Source organism: Phalacrocorax aristotelis, chromosome 12 (assembly GCF_949628215.1).
Source record: "Phalacrocorax aristotelis chromosome 12, bGulAri2.1, whole genome shotgun sequence".
Classification (NCBI taxonomy): Eukaryota; Metazoa; Chordata; class Aves; order Suliformes; family Phalacrocoracidae; genus Phalacrocorax; species Phalacrocorax aristotelis.
In genome coordinates, this window is record NC_134287.1 from 11,005,474 (window position 1) to 11,025,050 (window position 19,577).

The 19,577-nt window shown below is 41.2% G+C and overlaps 1 protein-coding gene across 2 annotated transcripts in view; it reads right to left on the reverse strand.

The window, feature by feature from the left end:
• Positions 1 to 19,577, reverse strand: part of LOC142063605 (VPS10 domain-containing receptor SorCS1-like) — a 307,796-nt gene that overhangs the window by 12,412 nt on the left and 275,807 nt on the right. For both annotated transcript variants that reach the window (XM_075107526.1, XM_075107524.1), the window contains exons 20-23: positions 14,851 to 14,984; positions 12,639 to 12,762; positions 11,527 to 11,639; positions 8,282 to 8,413 (exon numbers count right to left, since the gene is read on the reverse strand). In XM_075107526.1, the coding sequence (XP_074963627.1) occupies positions 8,282 to 8,413; positions 11,527 to 11,639; positions 12,639 to 12,762; positions 14,851 to 14,984 (503 nt within the window). The remainder of the gene's footprint in view (positions 1 to 8,281; positions 8,414 to 11,526; positions 11,640 to 12,638; positions 12,763 to 14,850; positions 14,985 to 19,577) is intronic.

Consider the following 19,577-nt stretch of genomic DNA (forward strand, 5'->3'; position numbering starts at 1 on the left):
CATGGAAATACTGGAAAGAATATAATCCTGGCCACTTCCAGTCCCAAACATGACCTAACAACCCTCCTCCATACCCCTGCAGGTATTATCTTCCTTTGTGCTCTGAGATTCTGATGCTGCTGGGGCAGCTGAGCCTATGAAAAAAAGCAACTGCAAGACAGCAAACTGAAGAAAAAAGCCAACCGCATTGTGTCATTCCTCTTCAGCAGATTGTGATAGCTGCACAAAATGCCATAGTGATGCCTTCTATACACAAAGAGGCTTAATGTGATGTATAACTGGGAATGCAGCTAGCAAATGTTGCTATCTTGTATTGGGGAGAATGGTTTCATCAAGGATTCAGGCAAGAAGTGGAAGAATAGGAGAACTTTGAGAAAGTCAGGATGAGAAAGGACCGGAGACTTTGTTTGGCACCAGTGACATGAAGGAACCTGAGATCTCACCTGGCCTGCCTGAGGACTCCCGCGGTGCAGAGTGAGGAGGGCAAAGCAACAGCACCAGCAGGAACATTACAGCTGAGAGGTGCCGTGGCAGCCTCCCAGCAGGCAAGGTGAGTGTGTGAGAGAAAGCTCAACCAATATTATTGTCTGGCAAGCCAATGAAAAGGAATAATAGGAAGGGGAGACACAGTAAGGATGAACTAGTAAGAAAAATAAAGAAAGAGAGAAAGAAACAGTCACAACTGAAGTTTATTATTATAGAATTGCATTGTTATCTGATCATGAATGAGGACCTTGTTGTACTACATCCAGTACAAATGCAACTCAGAATAAAATGATTTCTGCCTAAAACTACCAGTATCTCCGCAGAAGCTTCAAATAGCTATCTCTGTTCCAGGACTATATGCAAAGCACCAAAACAGGCCGCAACTGTTCATGCTGCTCAGAGTATACAGCATATTTCCTTGGCTTAATTAATTATATGCTCTCCTGGTGGCTTTTTGGGTGCAGGTTTTTTGCCTGGGTCTTTATGGAATCTGAACAAGTGAAAAAATTAATAACAGCCTGAGACCTTAAAAAGGACCAGAAGCTCTTGTGAGAATCAGACATCTGTCTTCCTCAGGCAGCTCTGGAGATTCCTGACACACACGTCTGAGGGAAGAACAGATGCACTCAGACATGTTTTTAAAATGTTTCCTTGCTTGGTACAATATTTTCATTTCTCTTTGCATGGAAAATCAGATTCCCTTTGAAACAGACATAGAGACAGTATAGAAAGAGGGAGAAAAAAAGCATTTATGTTCTTTATAAATTATCTGAAATAGAAACCACATATAATGGTTTATAAACTTCAGTATTTGAGGTTAACATGTTGGTCACACACAGCTAAGGGGCCAAACTCACATTGGGATTGGACACTGCTCTCCAGACTTGGACCTGACAATGTCTCTGGTCCTCACGTGTTCCCAAGGGGATCTGTGAACCACAGATCACTCAGGACACTCACTCTGAGATTGGAGGTGTGTCTTCTGCCTTTCTTATTCTATCAGGTCTATTTCTAGCTCAGTGGATCATAGCTTATCAGACTTTAACCTAGGAGTGGTTGTGACTCTCATATAATTTGTTTAAAACATTAATAAAGTGTCTTCGAAGTAAATCTCCACACAATGGAGTCACAAGGTAATGAAAAGGTTTCAACGGGAAATATTTTGGGTCTTGTGCCTCCTGTATTTCTGCATTCAAAGCGGTACCATGGATGCAGTTTGTTCAAAAAGCAGATAAGGAAACATCAAAGTACTTTGCCTGTTTCAAAAATAACTATACCGCTCTAATTGAACAGCTAGACCTTCATCAGGGGAACAGGTTGGCCTCAGGCCTGCCCCTGTTCCTTTCTCAGTCCTACATATGCAACTAACTCAGCTGAAGACAAAACTTCTCAGAATAGCAGCCTCCTAATTTATAGTCTTCAGGAGTCTCCCTTGTGAAAATAATTAGCTTTCAGAATTAGTTTTGGTCCTTAACTGAGCCTCATTGACTTTATCTGATTAATTTGCAGAATTAAGCATGATGTGCAAAAATAATTCAGTAATAGAAACCATTCTTCATGTATCATTCTTCATCAAAGGACACATAATGAATAATAATAACAGACAATTTGTGAAGAAAAAAAGAGATTCCAAATTAAAAATGGAACAAAACAAAAATTAATTTGGCTTCTCAGCTTTTTGTCAGAATTAGGACTGTGAAGGAACCATGTGCACCAAGAAACAGAATTATCACTCAGATGGGCATTTTCCTGTACCTTTATTGAATTTTGAAACCTCTGGTGTAAATTGGTTTCGACTAATTGAATGTGATTCAACTGAGCCAGTATGTACTAGCTAAGGATCTAGATAATTTTTTAGATACTGTGTAAGGATCTCAACTAATGAGTGCTACGCTTCTATTCAATTCATTGAGTAAATCAATAAACAACTAAGGAAAGAATTATGCACATTGATTGGTAGGAGCAGCTTGACCCAGCGTTACAAAAGTGAATCAGGAGTCAGGGCAAATGTGGATTACTTTAAACTGTGCTACTCGCCCCACATAACCTTGGTTACTTCACGTAAAGCTTGCTTGCCTTAGCACTGAAAAGAGCATAATCACTGACTTACAGGGTCCAGCAGGAGTTTCCTGAGATCTTTTAATGAAAGATGCTAAATTCAAGCTGCTGTTGGTATCCGGAGATACCATGACAGCACAATGTGGAGGACATTCCTGTGGTTACTCTGGGATGAGAACTGACCAGTCGACATGAACCCAGAATGAACTTGGACATAAAAGCCAGGATTCCCTTTAGATGAACAAGGGTGGCCAGCAGGAGTCTTGAGAATCAAAGGCTGCTCTGTACACAGAGCAAAAGGTAAGAAGGCAAGAGGGCTGATAGTCACATGGCAGGAATTAACTCAAAGATATTAAGACAAGATATATAGACAGACTCTTCTACAGCACACAAGCAGCACACAAGAGAAGCTAAGGCAAAAAGCCCTTCTGGTTCATATTTTTCCATTCCCCCCTCACCTGTCTTTACTTCTTAAATACTGGCCCAACCTTCCTTAAGCATCCAGTGAAAGGCTTGGTCTGCATACAAAGGTACAGATGTTAAAAAAACCTCTCCTAGTAGACACTAGATTATTTACCCCTCTTTCTGGAATTTCATTTCCAGGACTGATTGGTACCATTTTCCATGACATTTGAAAGTGTTCACTGTTATGAGCTTGTTGCTAAAATATTTTGGTGATGGGCACATCTGAAATACATCAAAGGAAAGTACTGAAAAACAACATCTAAAAAATGATAGAAGATCCATCAGCTACAATGAAGCAGAAGTAAAACTAAATCTGCTTTAAGGACTGAATCCTAAGATATATCCACACACAGGCTTCTCCATAGCGTTAAATTCACCAGAGGTATTTCATCTCCTCAGTTCATCACCGCCCATTTGATATTTGGTCATCCATGTCATTTCCCTTGTCTTTGGCTGGATACAGATACTGGCCACAGCTGCAACATGTTGAGCACAGTTGGCTACCTACCAGCTGGTGCTGCCATTTGCCAAAGACTCCATCATGCTCGCTACGTTGCTGATAGCTCTGTTCAGAGAAAAGATTAATAGCCTCAAATGTCATTAACTAGTTGCTCTTACGTCTATTTTGCATTCTGCTTTTACAGATATTTTAAATAGGCCAGGTAAAGGCATGCAAATGGAGAACTAAAGGGGAATGCATAAAAACTCTGAAACCTTTACTTGATATAAAAACATCACCGTAGAATTCTCCTCTATCTTCTGCCTACCTCTCATTTGACTAACAGGAGACATATTGCTATGTTTGACAAAAAGCCTCCACTAGCAAGCAATGTGGAGAGAAGATAATCTGTGAAATGCATAAGTAAAAAAGATATCCCTTCAGATAGAGTAAAATGGTACACTGAAATAAATTGAGTAATTGTACCTGTGTATTTGTATCGCTGCCCTCTACTGGACGGTAAGTAGCATATCTTCCTATGCACATTCATTTTCAATTGGACTAGTACTAAAAATCAGTCAAACATTACTTGAAATTCTATTAATTAGAGGTTTGCCCTTCACTGAAGAGAAAGAATTTGGTGCTTCTGAAGCAGCAGATCTGAATTCTGTAATCATCACATTCACCAAGTCCATCCATAAAGATGATGTAACAACTGCACGCCAGTTCAAGAGGCCAATGGCAATTCTGGGTGGCTTTTTTTGTAAGTTTTGGGATATTTTAGTGGTGTTGCAGTGACAACATGCAATTCAAACAACAGTGTTTTACACAGTAAATTATTTCTACATTTTTAAGCAGGTTGGTAGTCTGTCCACAGTGAAGGGAAGCAGGGGAACCAAGTGGCCCAATTTAAAAAAAAAAAAAAAAGAAAAAAAAAGAAAAAAGAAACAAAGTCACAACATTCTGGTCATAAATAAAAGATGTTTTGAATACGCAAAGTGTTTTGGGATTCTACAGGATGAAAAGACCTTTCATTTTTATGAAGCTGTGAAGAATAAGTTTACAATGACTGCAGAAAGTGAGGTGGATCAGCTAATCTGAAGTCCTAAAAAATTCTGTATTTATGTATTAGGTGGAATTCTCCCATGCTGCACATTGAGAAAACTTCCCCAGCCTCATACATAGCAGTCTTTTTCAGCTGTCAAGGGCACTTAAACTTTTTAAAAGGTACTTTAGTCTCCCATGGGAAATATCAGGAATGCAGAGTTCACATCTCTAAATGCAATCCGCAAACAGATATGACAATAACTGGTACTGTGTGTACACACAAAAAAAATAATTTGGGGCTCTTGAATGAGAGTGGTACATCAACTCAAGGAGAAAATGACATCTATCATCTAACCACAGTCTCAACAAGAGCATGAGACACAAATGCACTATCCTAATGGAAAACTGCATGGAAATGTATATATGTGAAGTCCTAGGCAGGGCCTAGGACAATTTCCACAGTCCCACTATTACTGTACCAAACAATTCATGGCTTACTGTGTTTAGACTCATAAAATATGAGTGGCACAAAGTATAGACTTCGAAAAATGGGAAAGTAAGACCTATATTTTCAAGGGACAATGGACATCAGCTGCCTCTGAAGTCAATGGGAATTTTGTACATAGAGACCACCAAGCAGCTGGACAAACACCCAAAGGTATGCTTAAAAAGCCAAATTAGTATGTACCAGATAAACACAGACCAGCTTAATCTGCCTCAAGGGGAAACAGCAAGAAAGTAAGCCCCCCCATGGTCATTAGATATGTATCAGATTTACTGGTAAAGGCGAAAGTCCATGAAACCACTTATACCTTTCATTACTCACGGCAGAATAATGGTCTAGCTCAGGTGATGAAATACAGCTTGGCTAAGCAAGTTGCCCAAAAACCTCACAGGTGCTCTGTGATTGCCGTGGCCTGCGGCAACTTCAGGAATTTCATGTGGAGAGATGTAGTTTGAATTCCCTCTTCAGCTACTGTTTCTATCACTTTTCCCTTTCTCCCACTCTATCCGCTGCCCTCAGCCTTGCTTGTTCTAGCTAACATAAGTTAGCATGTACCACCCACGTGATTTACATGGCTTCTCCCTTTCAAACACAGGTTGGATGAGCAGAACACCAGTACCGCAGAGTGTCCCTTGCCTCTGTTCTGGTAACTGGCATGTGAATATGGTGGGTTCAGGGCTGTATCACCACGTCCATGTCATATGACCACAGGTACACATGCCAACTTTAGGAGATAATAGGAGGGGAAGAGAAGGAGAGGGCTATAGCACACTTTATACTCCTGATAAATTTGTGCCTAGGGTGTGCATGGTGCATTTCATGCCCTTCTGTGGTGTTTTACGCAGTTTCACCAGCTTTTGATTTTGAGAATGAGTTAGGTTTTCCCTCCCTTGGGTACTGAAACAAGGGCTTTTGCAGAGTAGAAACGTTAATTTCTGTAACTCCTCTCCATCTGATCTATTCTGACTGCAGGTGTTCCAGGGACAGAAACTATTTGTCACCATGTCTCTGGACAGGCTCACCACAATTCTCAGGTTTGAGGAGTAGCTTCCATGTGTGATGTGACACCATGAAAAAAGGAACCAATTAAGTGCTTCCTTAAGAAACCTTATTCCTTTGCAGTGTTTGTGAGACTATTTCCATTTTGTTCCTGTATACTTTGAAGTTTCTCTTCCAAATTAGTAAAAAACACCCAGAACTATAACTCCTTTGGGTGTGCACCTGCAAACACACAAACTCACATACGCGCCTTTGAATAGTTTGTTGCTTGCTCATGAACACAAACCATATTTCTGTTCCTACCGAAAAAGAACACTGTACATCATAAAGTACCTAAGAAGCAACTTAAACTGTCATCAGGAAAAACATCTGCTCCCAGTGACCTAAGGCACAGGGAGAAGCTGTTAAATGGGCTCTGAAACACTTTTGGAAAGGGATAGTGAAAGATTACAGGCCAAACGTATGACAAAACAGGAACAGTAACAGAATACGCTTCAGAGCTGAGGACAGAGACATCTTTTGGGGCCCTCCTTAGGCAGTTCCCACTGAAAACAATACCATTTTCTACTGGAGTAACTAGGAAGGGGAATGCAGTACCCACAGACTAGTAAGCAAAAACATTCTGATCATCCTAATGGAAGCAGGGGAGATACTTCCTCACAAGAAACAGCTGGCTGCAAATGGCAAATAGTTTCTCTCTCTTCAAAGGTTACCATTTGGACCCTGCAGGATGCCAGGGAAGTGGCTGGAATCCCACTGAAAATGACATTTCTTCTTGTCCATAAAAAGGGTCATAAGAGCGCTGTCAGGGCTTCCTTTCTCCACAGCCACAGAGACTCCATTTTTATAGGGTGAAAAAATAAGCGGACAAAAAGAGGGAGCAATTGGCAAAATAAAATAAGCTGCTGAGTGCCAGAGGGGAGCTGGGTCAGATGGCTTCCTTGCCAATTTGTGACAGAGGAAAGGAGAAGGGGGATGAAAGAGAAAAAGGAGAGAAGGTTTTGCAGATCAGTAAATCTCCATCTTTTTTGTTTATTACATGGGTGGGGAAAATTGCAAAGGAAAGTCAATTGTCAAAAAAAGATGACGGGTGAGCAAGGGAAAGCTTAAGAATATGGGTGACCTAGTGGTTTGAGGCCCAGAGCTAAGTTAACAAGGCTTTAGACCACTGCAAGAGGCAACTACAACAGCCAATAACAGGTCAGGCAGATGAAAAGGCTATTAGAAAACAAGAATGCAAAAAGGGGAAGATACTGTTGATATATGCACTGATGGGAGACTTCACTCAGTCACAAATTGAGGGACAAATCCAAAAAGAAATGCTAAAAACTTTGTGCCACCTGGTGGAGTAGCAGGTATTCAGCAATGCTGAGGATTTCACCATAGCTCTGAGGCTGATGTCTGTGAGCTGATGACACCCTCTATCCCAATGCTCGTATAGCCCGTACCAACATGGTGTATGTCAGCTTGAGCCACGGACATGTTGTATGGGGAGGCAGAAGAACAGTGGTGCTTCACTCAGGACTATCTTTGCCCCTGGAATCTGAGGTAATAAGCTGAGAGATACTTCAGGATTTTTGCCCAGCACAATATTTTATCTTTTAGTCGCAGTCATGCTAGGCCCATGTGGTGGGCAGGACCTTTTGGGTATGCAGGGAGATATTGTCCTCCAGTTATAATCTGCTTCAGCTTTGCACAGAGAAAACAATCCAGAGTGGCTGAACCCCACTGCCAGCATCACAAAGAGGGCAGGCAGACCACCCAGCCCCATCCCTGCGCCTTAATGAAGTTCTTATCTGCCCAGGCCTACCACCCAGCTCTGTCCTCCAGTGCTTTCTAGTCTCTTGACATCCTCATAAAATTTGCCTTACAAGGCTATTCCAGTTCATATTGGCAGGAATCATCCCCTAAATCCTTCCTGCTTTCTTCCTACTTCCATGAAGTAGAAGAAAACTTCAAAGGGAGAGACATGACATCATATAAATTTATGCCAATTTAACATTACTGAGGGAACTCAAATGGGAGTCTCCACTCCTAAATACAGGTCCACAGCCTCTTTCCAGTGTTTGGGAGAAAAAACCACCACCACCAAAAACAATACAACAACAAAAGGAGGATGTAGCATGTACCACAGTCGTTTAAACCCCAGTCAATCAGATGCATTTGCACCATAGTTATTTGTTCTAACCTGTCTTAGAAATCCCATACATATATATATACATATAGCTACACATGCACACAAATGCATAAACATACTCTTCTCCAAGTAATGGGCACAATACCTGTTCTAGGTCTGCTGCTGTTCTTTTATTTTCTCGTGTGGGACCTTGATACGGTAGAATGAAGAGCTCAGCAGATGTGGGCAGACCGGGGACCACTGCGACCAGAATATGCTTGCTTGAAATACCTGTTGCCTGATACATAGACAATGGAGAGATAAACAGCGGGAATGGCACTGAATGCTGACAGCTTCTTTGCTAAGGCATCACAGTACTTATGCAAATGGTACAACAATGTATCTGGTGCAACAGGGAGAGTCTTGTTAAAATCCCCTGCAGGTAAAAAGTCAGAGATTAATAATTTCCTTATTTAAGCTATTTTACCGTGTTCTCCAGTAAAATATGCAGGGTCCTAAGGCAACAGTGATAATCAGACATGCTAAAAGGAGCTCCTAAATAAGTTGCATATGCTATGATTTGCTTTGCCTAAATAGAACTGTTTTAAAGTTACCTGACTATCCCAAGTTAGTCCCTGAGGTTCTTCATTTAGTCAGGGTTAAGAAGGTGCATGTTAAAGGGCAAGGTATGTGGGCAGAATTGCACTCTAGAGGTGTGATTAGCCAAAACGTCTTCAGATTCAGGGAGATTCAGGGAGAGGAAGATGATGAACCAAGTTTGAATCCCAAAAGCCAAACAAATTCTTGTAGTTCATATCCTGGATCAATTCCACAAGTTAATGAGGACCATTTTTTTTTCTTTAGGTGTTAAAGATTGTATTTATCTGCAAATTTTTTTTGTCTTGTTGAATAAAAATCTTAAGCAACCAGTTTAAACCCAAATCCTCTTCAACACAAATTAGCCAAAAATTCATCAAAAAGAACCCCGCAGGCATCACTACCAAGGTCATCTCTGGTCATGGGCTTCAGCTGCTGTTACCACGACATTACACAATCAGACTGTGGTGTTATTCTCCAGAAAAGGAGCTAGTTTGGCCTTCAGGAAGTTTTATGAGCCAAAAGAAGGAGAAACGTAGTTTGCTGAATCTTCCTCCATTGCCTCTTTGTGTTGTGGATTATCCAGCAAATGCATTTAAATCTCAAGGTTTTGATTTAAATCTTAAGTTTCCAAGCACTGAATTTAGTAGGTCACTTTTAAAAGAAAAGTGCCCTCAGATGACAGGGCAGACCACAGCAACCAGATGCAGCACGGAGATTCCCCTGCAGTCAGGACGTGAAATCCTCTCAGACATAATTGGACCTAAAACTCATTAACTCTTCTCCCCTGTAGTTGAGGAGCAAAGACTTAGAACAGCTGCTCATTGAAGGAAATGATGGACAGAGGACACGGAGTCAGTGAAACTGATTACACATTGTCATTGCCTGAGCTAATTCTGTGGCTATCCCATGTGTGACTGCCGACAGCTCAAGGAATACCCTGTGGAACTGTAAAAAGGGAACCCTTCCCCTCCACTGCATGCCCAGGAAAGGCATGCGGTTTTGTTGCTGTTGGGTTTTTTTTAATGTGAATTTTGAAACAAAAAACTATAGCAATATAAAGGTGTCATATATTCTTTCCAAGTATTCTGTGAAGCCAGGGCTTCCATTATTTGTGCTTGCCTAACAGGTTGTTTTAAGATGTCCGGAAAAAGACACAGTATTTCCAGTTAACAGAAAGTCTTCATTTTCTGAGGCAGGGAAGGTTTTTTTTTTTGTCTGGAAGCTTTTGGCTGTTCTACTTATTCTAATCTGTTCATCTGTGTCTTCTTCACCAAAAGCAGGAGAAGAACTCAGAAAATCAATGACGTGAGCAAATAATTAAGATGATAATGCAAACCAGGATATTTTGTGATAATCTGAAATTACCCCTACTTAGAAAGAAGATCAGATTTTAGTAGAGAACTAAAATTTCTTACGCAGAATTTTTATCCAAATCTATGGTACTCTGTAACAAGAATGTAATACTTTAATAAAAGTTCATAAAAATTCTATAGCACAGCTATTATTTCCTATTGAATAATTTAGTTATTCAACTCATTTTTATACAGTTTACTTAATTGCTGTAGAAATCTATTGGTTTTATCTTCAATTTTTACAGGAACTTCTCACAAAGGCTTGTTTAAGGTGAATCATTTAGCCACATAAAGAGGGATAATTAGCTATCAATTTTTTTTTTACTCAAACAGCAAAAAGACTCCTTGTGTTTGCTCTGCTTTTGGAATGTAGCCTTTGTACTGTAGTTTTATAATCCTTTTTTTTATGGCTTGATTTTGTTTTATTGAGTTGTTTATATTCTGAAAACTCATCCTGAAGACAAATGGATCCTTGAATACTTGATACAGGCATAAATACGTCAGAAGAACAAGCTCCAGAAAATGTTCCTTTTTTTTTTTTTTTTCCCTTTTCTCCTTTCCTCCTGCCTTCTGAGGAAATTGAAGGAAAAAATCTCAGAAATAATCCAGACAAGTTTGTGTGTACCTGATTAGTGCACTGTGTCTTTCCAGTCTTTTTGCACAGATGATGCCACAAATGAACCTGCAAGCCTGCTAATAACATCTACAAGCCTTGAATCTGTTCAAAATCTGAGTAACTTTATTTAAAAAAAAAAAAAAAAAGGCAGAAACTCTTTTTCAAACTGTTCTTTTCACTATTTTTCTGCTCGGATGCAAAACCGCAGCTGTGTCTTCTAACTTTTCTTAGCCTCTCAGTTTGAAATCCAAATCTTCAGCCACACAAAAATATTTTTAGGACATTCTGTTCCACAGTTGAAGAAGGAACTTCAGAGCTTCTCCGTAGTTTTGACAGGAAAAATAGGATCCAACCCTGACCCATGAACCTCATGCTATGTGAAAGACATAAAGCCCTTACTGTGGTGCTCTTCTCTATAGTAAAATTTGTTTTCTTTTTGGTCTCCTAAGTTTCCTACAGCATATTTGTAATTCCATTAGAATACCACTACTTTCCACTGCTATAAAAGAAGTAAGAATTGCTATGCAGTAGGTAAGACATTTGTACAGCTATATGTAGGTATAAGTAATGTGTTTTCTATATGCCTTTTTCTCAGAAGTATTCCACATAATCCAATGTCATTAAAAAGAAAAAACTGAAGGCTAACTCTAAGCACCAGATTGTCATACGATGGGATAATTTCACCTCTCTAAAATTTAGGATTCTGGCCTCAAACACTAGTCTGGCCTGATTTTATAGTTGGTAGAAAGAGAGAGACACTTGAGAGAACAGCTGATTTGGTCCTAATGTAGGCACAAAGCAGAAACAAGAATCATTATAATGCAGGTTATGCACATTGCTTACCTCCACCAGAGCTCTCTGGACTACTCTACTGATGTCTCTTCTCCACTCTGGGATATCTGGATTGTATTCATCCAGGTTTGGAGAGAACGATAACCGCAGGGACTGAAATTGCTCTGCAGATACAATGACATGGTGGTGAGTAAAGACTGTGAAATGTCTTTGTACCAAATGAATGGGCAGAACATGGTGAAACCTGCTGCAATTCATGTTTTGCTTAATCAATCTGCAGCTGATGCACAGAGTGTCAGAGAATCCAGTTGTGTGTCTGAGAGATTCACTGAGAGACTTGGAGAGTCTGAGAGATTCACAGCTCGAGTGTCATGGAACCGAAAAGGGTGATTGGTCCTTGCTTCAACAGACGAATAGCAGTGGAAAAGGAGCTGTGCAGGGAATGTAATTGAAATACTACCTTAATCTTGACTTCTGAAGTAAGCAAACCCTGTGAAAGAAGCTGTAATTGTACTGTCATAGACATGCCCCTAACACTTGAAATCTTACCTGGAAGGAAGCAAAGATAAAGGTGAGGAGAGGACTAGCCTTCGAAAACATACTTCTTAATCTCTGTTACTGTTAACAGGGATGCCCACACTGATCACTAAGACCATGTGCTTAGTATAAACAGCTAAAACTGGGATTTGCAGTGGTTCTTAGACTGCATCTACTCTATATGATAATTGTGTGCCCTAACTGCTTCTGAGGCCTGAGTACAATCTCAAATCAGTACAGATTTCTGTACAGAACTGCAGCACACAGCGTTGACTTATCTTTCAAGCTAAGCAGCTTTTGCATGAGTTAAGAGGCCTCTACTGGCCAAGAAGGGGGAAAACCAGCTCACAAAACAACCTAACATTTTGACAATCATATAGGATGACCAAATAGTGATAGAGTAGATGCAGAGGGCTCCAGGAAGGAGGTCAATGTTCTGCAATCATCTCAGTCTGGACTAACATCAGCCTTCAGAGATGCTATGCTGAACAGATAGCACTGGAACCAAGTTTATAATCTCACTCAAGGCATCCTTGAATAAAGATCTCATGTTGCTCCCAGCTAACCTGGCTCTCTAGCTCTTGACTATGGATAATCCTATGTGAAATGAAGGGGGAAGAGCTCACCATACACAGCAATAGTCTTTGTATCCTGAAGAATGGTGTTTCCTGCTGAGACCTGAACGGTGATGGTGTTCATCCCTTCCACAGAAAATGTGAATGTGATGCTCCCTTCCAATGTGATCAGTGGCTGCAGACATATCAGAAAAGCATAAATTAATTTGGCTAGAGAAGGAGAGCAAAAATTAGTTTGGCTCTCTAGCCTATTGGTATGGTTTAGGGAGTCAGTTCCAGCTTGGAAACTTAAGACATAAAAGGCATCCTGTGACATGAAAGCTTATATTCTGGAGAGGGCCCAGGAATCCAGATGGGGAGGCCCTTCTGAACCTGACATATAGTAGTATAATTTCCAAAGGAGCTAAGTTTTAAGAGCCTGACGTTATTCAAGAAGCACTTGGACAACGCCCTCAGAGGTATGTTGTAAATTTGGGGTTGTCCTGTGCAGGGACAGGAGTTGGACTTGATGATCCTTGTGGGTTCCTTCCAACTCAGGACATTCTATGATTCTATCCCAGTATTCTCTTCCTACTTAGCGTGCTGGCTGTTCTGGATCCCATGTTAAAGTGTCCAGCTTTGCTGCACTCCCCAGAGAGGCCCAGATCCTAATAAGAGAGCCTGCAAGACTCACTGCTCAGGTGTCACACTTCTTTCCCAGATCTAGCTCTCAGTGATTTGTTTAAGGTTGCTCAAGGAGGTCGTGACAGAACGAGGAGGCAAATTAAGATTTCTCAGTTGTTCTCCCATGTTATCCTTAGACATGGAGGTGTCATTTTTGGAAAGTGATGGCAGTTACAGACGACGCAGAGCCCCTCAGCTTGACTTGCTGTGCCAACCAGTTTATCAGTGAGTTGCGTCCCCTTTCAGCAGTCTCTGCCCTAACTTCTGTTTTCACTTTTAATGAACTCTGGGTGAGATCTTCAAAGCACCCAGTATTAAGTAAAACTCTGTTCCCATTGTAGTCTGTAGTAAAACTCTCACTTCAATGAGAACAGAGTTAGACCAACTCTGATCACTTATGAGCTTAGCAGATCAGAGGGAAGGTTAAAAGGTGACAATCACAGCCTGTACATACCTCTAGGGGGAGATGATTTCTGATAGTACAGAGAGTTCTTTAATCTACACACAAAGGCATAACAAGATCCAACAGCTTGAAACCGAAGCTAGAAAAATTCAGACTATGAACATAGTGCATGTGTTTAATGCTCAGGATAATTAGCTGAGGGGAAAGAGTTGGGGGACAGGGTAAGAAAGAGAAGCAGTGAATTCTCCATCATCTGAGGGAAATCATTAATGCAAAACAACAACAACAAAAAGTCAGGTTCTGCCTCAAACTCAACAAAAAGTTAAATAAAGCAGAAAGTACTGATCAAACCCTCTGACCTGCATTATACAGAATATAACCAGGTGCGACTGAAGGTCCCTCTTGACTCTACAAAATCCATGAGAATCCCTCCCCTCAGAAACTAATTAGGGTCTCTGGGTACTTCGGCCACAAAGATAAGTAAAATAACAGTTATAATGCCTGTGCAGATTTACCAACATTGCAAGCATGAAGACAGCAGATGTGGTACATGCTGTTCTTATATCTGAGCAGAGCCCAGAGGCAGGGAGGTGTGTTGGGAACCATTTTATCCACCAGTAGCACATGATAATAGGGCCTTCTTGCACATGTGGTTTGGCATAGAGTGTAGGGGCTCAGGACTGGTCTCAGCATATTCAAGGGGAGGCACAGAACTGATGGCAGTCTCTTCCCTTATTAGTCACCACAGAAATGAGGTCTAAAATCTAGGGCTATGTAAAGTCAGTTCTAAATGTAAAAACAGCTTAATTTTGAAAGGTTAGTTTCCTTAAAAAATCCCCAAACCCTCAAGTTTTTTGTTGTTGTTATTGAAGAAGGAATGGTGGCAAAAAACCACAGTAGAAACTTTTCCAGATTTTGGTTTACTATGTCCCCTTTGGATATAAATGCAGGGAGAAAGCTATTGGCAATTTGCATGAAGTGGCAATAAACCCTACAGCTAAGTCACAGCAACAAACACAAAGAGGTTCTCACATTTCAACATCGGTATGTCAAAGAACTATTAGTCTCTTGGTTTCTGGTTTATAATTTTCTTGTGTGTGACACCCTAGAAGCATTCCCAGATGCCTCTCTCCCTCCCTTCGCAGTCAGAGACATCCTTCAGGATTATTTTGATCTCAGTCCATAGGGAATACAAACCTCCGTGTTGTTCCCAAACCACCAGACATAAGTAAGTGTTCCCACTTGGCTTGGCCACAGTACTGCGGTGGCGTTGACCTCCTTGTTCTTTGTGGTGACGAATGGCAGAGATAAGTGAACATGTTCCAAGGGGCCTGCAGAGACAGAAGCAGCAGGTGAGTCTTCCCTCCAACTGAAACATCAACCTGGGGGAGAAGGGAACTGAGGGGATATCCATTGGTTTAGGGGGGAGAAGTCCTCCAAATTACTGTGGGGCATCACAGTTAGTTTCAGCTTGCTGCCATTTCTAGAAAGGAAAGCTTAAATCTGTTCCTTACAGAACAGGATTTACCCCTGCACCTGGAGCTGAAAAATTTAGACTCTCCACTGCAAGAACATCATATAGTCAGGGACTTTATATATAATTTTAAAAAATAGGGGCAGAGCCCTCTTATGTGAATATGACCTTCACTGGGAAGGCATAAGAATGTGCAGGACAAATGGCTTTGGTGGACATGAAGCATCTCTGCTGATGAAAACTGCTATAATTTGGTGAACTTCAGCAGTGATGTATCTGTATCTGCTGAAAATTTGAAGGCAGCTATTCACTGAGTGCCTTAATTTTAACATTACCTTATACTCCTTTTTTTTTTTCCCTCAATAAACTCTCTTATTTCTTTAGTATAAGCAGAACATAATTCATTTGACAAGTGACATTATGCCCAGGGTTACAAATTCCCCATCTTCTGGAGACAGATGGGCCATTGTTGTTACAACTTATCGTATAGATTATTTTTCAAAATGTGTTCTGACTGTTCACTTTAAGAACCAAGCTATTGTCCTGAGAGTGACAGAGAAAGAAACCCCAGGTGACATGGGAACATGGGTTTCTTAAACAAATTAAGGCCACATCTACACGTCCTACATCTGCAAACTCCCCAATGATGAGAAGGAGAGACTACAGCTTGGGAGGATCGATTGCATTGTCCATATGGAGCTGAGATATATTGCTAGAGGATATTAAATATTTCATGAGAGGATTTTCAGGACACATCCCATGCATGTATCACCACTTAGACCTTGCTTTTTAACCTAAAGGTACACCACACATTTGGAGCAAGCACTCTGTACCCCTATACAGCACACAAAGGTAGAGAGATGTGGAAAAATTCTCCTAAATCAGACTGCATAAATAATGGCAGCATAAACAGTTCCTGACTCATTACTGAAAGGCAGCTTTCTCCAGGATGTAGACACAGCTGCTGCTTAACCTGATGCAGTCCAATTAAGAGTTATCCATGATCAGACTAATCAAAGTCTGCTATAGACCAGACCATGGCTTCCTTTTATAATCAGCAGTTAACGCTCTTCTTGAAAATTCATGAGAAGACAGAATTCCACCTTTTTGATTTTAATGCATTCCCCTGCTCAGACACATCTCCATGACTGGGCCGTGCCTGCTCTTGGAAAAACCCTGAGACCTGAAAAACAGCAGTTTCCCAGGCTAAATATTTTGCAGCTTTGGTATCCTTTGGGATATTTGCCAAATAGCAGCCCTCTAAAGGAATAAATTTCCTAACACCTGATGTGGTGACAGCTGTGACAATGGAGCCATGTAAAGTCTAATACATGCCAACATAACAAGCACAGCTGCTCTGAATGCATCTCAAATGACCTTGCACTGAAGAGAGTGTCCAGCACCTCCCTGGACCTCCACCATATGCCGGCTGAGAAAGAACATGAAAAGATGGCTCAAGCAAGCAAATTCTGCATGAGTATTTCTGTGCACATAGCTGATGGGTCAAAGTGGCTGAAATGCTGAACTATTATCTGGCCAGCAGATGGGGATAGCTCACTCTGGATAGGCCCTTTGCTTGGCAGGAGACTGCTTTCTCTCAGGTAAGTTGGAAGAGAATTCAAGAGAATTCATTTCTGAGCTTCCCGCAGGTCCGTGGACAGTACAGTCCTTCACCTCTCCCAGGAAAAAAACTGTACCAGTCCCAGACACCAGAAAGGGAGAAGCTTCTCCAAAGGTTCACTTAGGCAGGTGATGCTACTCTGAAGCATTCAGACGCATAACTGACTTTTCAGAAGAAATTTTTGACCTGTCAGGACAGTTCAGAGACAGCCTGTTAGCTAGAGAAGCAGTTTATATACAATTTACTTTCCATACACCCCAAAATTCTCCTGCCTTACAGTAACCTGCGTTTCTGGATCGCTGGACCAACTGCAGCGAAGGCACTGCTACTGTGCGCTGGCCCCACGGCGGCAGCAGGATGAGGGGGGCACCGGGTGGAGGCTTTACGCCGATCTTTGAGCTCATAAACACTGTGGCTCAGTGCCTACAGATTTCCCATCAGCAAGGCTGCTGGCCACTGGTAGGGAAGGGTGTTGAAAGGTGCAGACCTGGCTGCACACGCTCATGTAAATCAACCCTGTAACAAGAGGTCACCCAGTTAGTAGCCCTTCCTAAAACTCTCTGGATGTTCAGGCTTGCATGCTGCTTTTCTGTGGATCTTAGCAATACAGTGTGCGGGTCTATTGTAAGGACAGATATTTTTACAAAAGTCCCCAAAGGCCAAGCTCACACGCCCCGAGCAGAATAGTCAGCAGAGAGCTGAGTGGCAATGCAAGCATTTAAATAGGATTTAGAAGCTTTTGTGGATCTGGGTGTTAGGCTCTGGAGGGGACTGGATTTACTGTACATCTCTGTCCTCAGCAAATCTATTGCTAGCCTGAGTGGCACCACGTTCAATCTGCAACTTTTTTTGAAGTCCCTAATTCTTGTCATGTAGAGAAAGGAGAGACATATCCCTTAGGGCTGTCATTTCTCCAGGGGGTCAGGCTCATATAATCTGGGTCTGGCTGCAATGATCACACAGTATTTAAGTCCTATGCTGGCATTACCTCTGCAAAACACAGAAACATACACTATTGGTTGCTAAGTCACACAAGCATATCTGAATATGGTTTATTTCTTGTACTGCTTACAAAATCAAAATGGTTCTTAAGCTTTCAGTGTCTCAAGAAAGTGGATTAAACCAGCTATAAACCCAAAAGCCACTACGAGTGAGGATGAAGGCTGCACACCTGCCTTCTCCTTCCATTTTGTGGTTGTTGCATGCAAAAGCAGGTGTTGCTTCATGTGGCCTCAAAACTTTGCATATAGGCTGAGGGTGAGGGTGTGCAATGGTCCCATGGAACCGTCTCTTATCAAACGGAATGATTACAAACCCTGCTCGCATGAGGCTGTCAGACCCTCCTGCGAAATATCAACCACCAAAACACTCCTCCATTTGTTTCCAATGACCTTTACAGAGAGTAAAAAAAAGTAAAAGGGAAAAAAAAAAAGCCACGGCTCCTGTTGCGCTGACTTTCATAACCAGCAGCAGTGGGAGGGGGATGTCTGCATTCAGAGCCCGCAGCAACTCCTATGATAATTACCCAAGCACACACAGGGTAGAACACACATACTAGAATATGACTCCAGAACCGAAGAAATGACACAAAAGTGTATATACGTCTTTTCTGAGCAGAGGCCCTTTTCTCTACCCTACTCAGGATGATACTTAAATAGCTAAAAGAAGAATATATATATATATATATAAAAATAAAAATCAGTAGGTGTCTAAAAGCTGAGAACTTACCTTGATTCCCCAATGCCTCAGCACAGAAGCGATACAGGCTAAGCCCCCAAATCAAAATCCTGAGCTTCACAACAAGCTAATTTATGAATATCATTCTTTTTGCAAGATACTACGACTTTCTCAAACACATGGTGTGCTGAAGGATTATGTGACATAAAAGTTTGCCACACACCTGGATCTATCAGGATAGGGAAAAATAAATGGTACACTATGACCATGAAGCGAAGGTCTCTTTGAAGGGAGGCATTCAGGGAGGTATTTGCTCCTGCTTCCCTAGTGTTCCCTCATAAACCTCCGATCTCCCACAGCTATGCCTCCCACTGCTCCCGTCTGTTGATATGACAGTGCGCAATTAAAGAGCTGCCCTCTTCCCCCGAAGGGGCAGCTGTTTTCATGCTGTATGAAGTAACTCAAAACTAGAGTTAAAGTATATGGAATGTGCTAAATTATCTAGACAATATGTAGAGTTAATTTGGTAGAGAGTAAGTGGTATTTCCGTAACGTTAAGTTTTGGAATTTCCTTTTTTTTTCAGTAAATCTGGCACAGAGGCACACAGTTGAAAACATAAATAATTGACAAAAAAAAAAACCACTGTAAAAAGAAAACTATGTCCCCAGACAAAATCCATTAGGGATGTTACAAAATGTCAATAACAGACTGACCCTTTGGGTTTATAACCACTTGCTAGAATAAATATGAAAGAACACAATGATAGTTTTATGCAAGGACTTGAGTTACATTTCAGTTGTAAATCAGAGAGAGCTGAGGTATAAAAAGGTTAAAAAAGAACAGCAGAAGAACAATGTGAAGATAAAATTTTTTCTTGTAATACTCTCTAACACCAAGATTTTGGTTCCTATGACAACAGAAAGACTGAAATGCACTGGTTTCCATTCCAGAGGTGGTTGTATTTGATTAGAGGGCAAAACACATGTACAAAGTAAAAGTCAAGGCTTTTAAAAGTGATTAAAGATCCTGGATGTCTTCGTTTTTCTGGAAGTGTAAGCATACTCATGAAGATGCATTTCAGAAAATGCTGGACGTTCCTTTGAGGTGTTCCAAATTAGACTGCCCAAAATTAGAGGTGGAACATGGTTTAA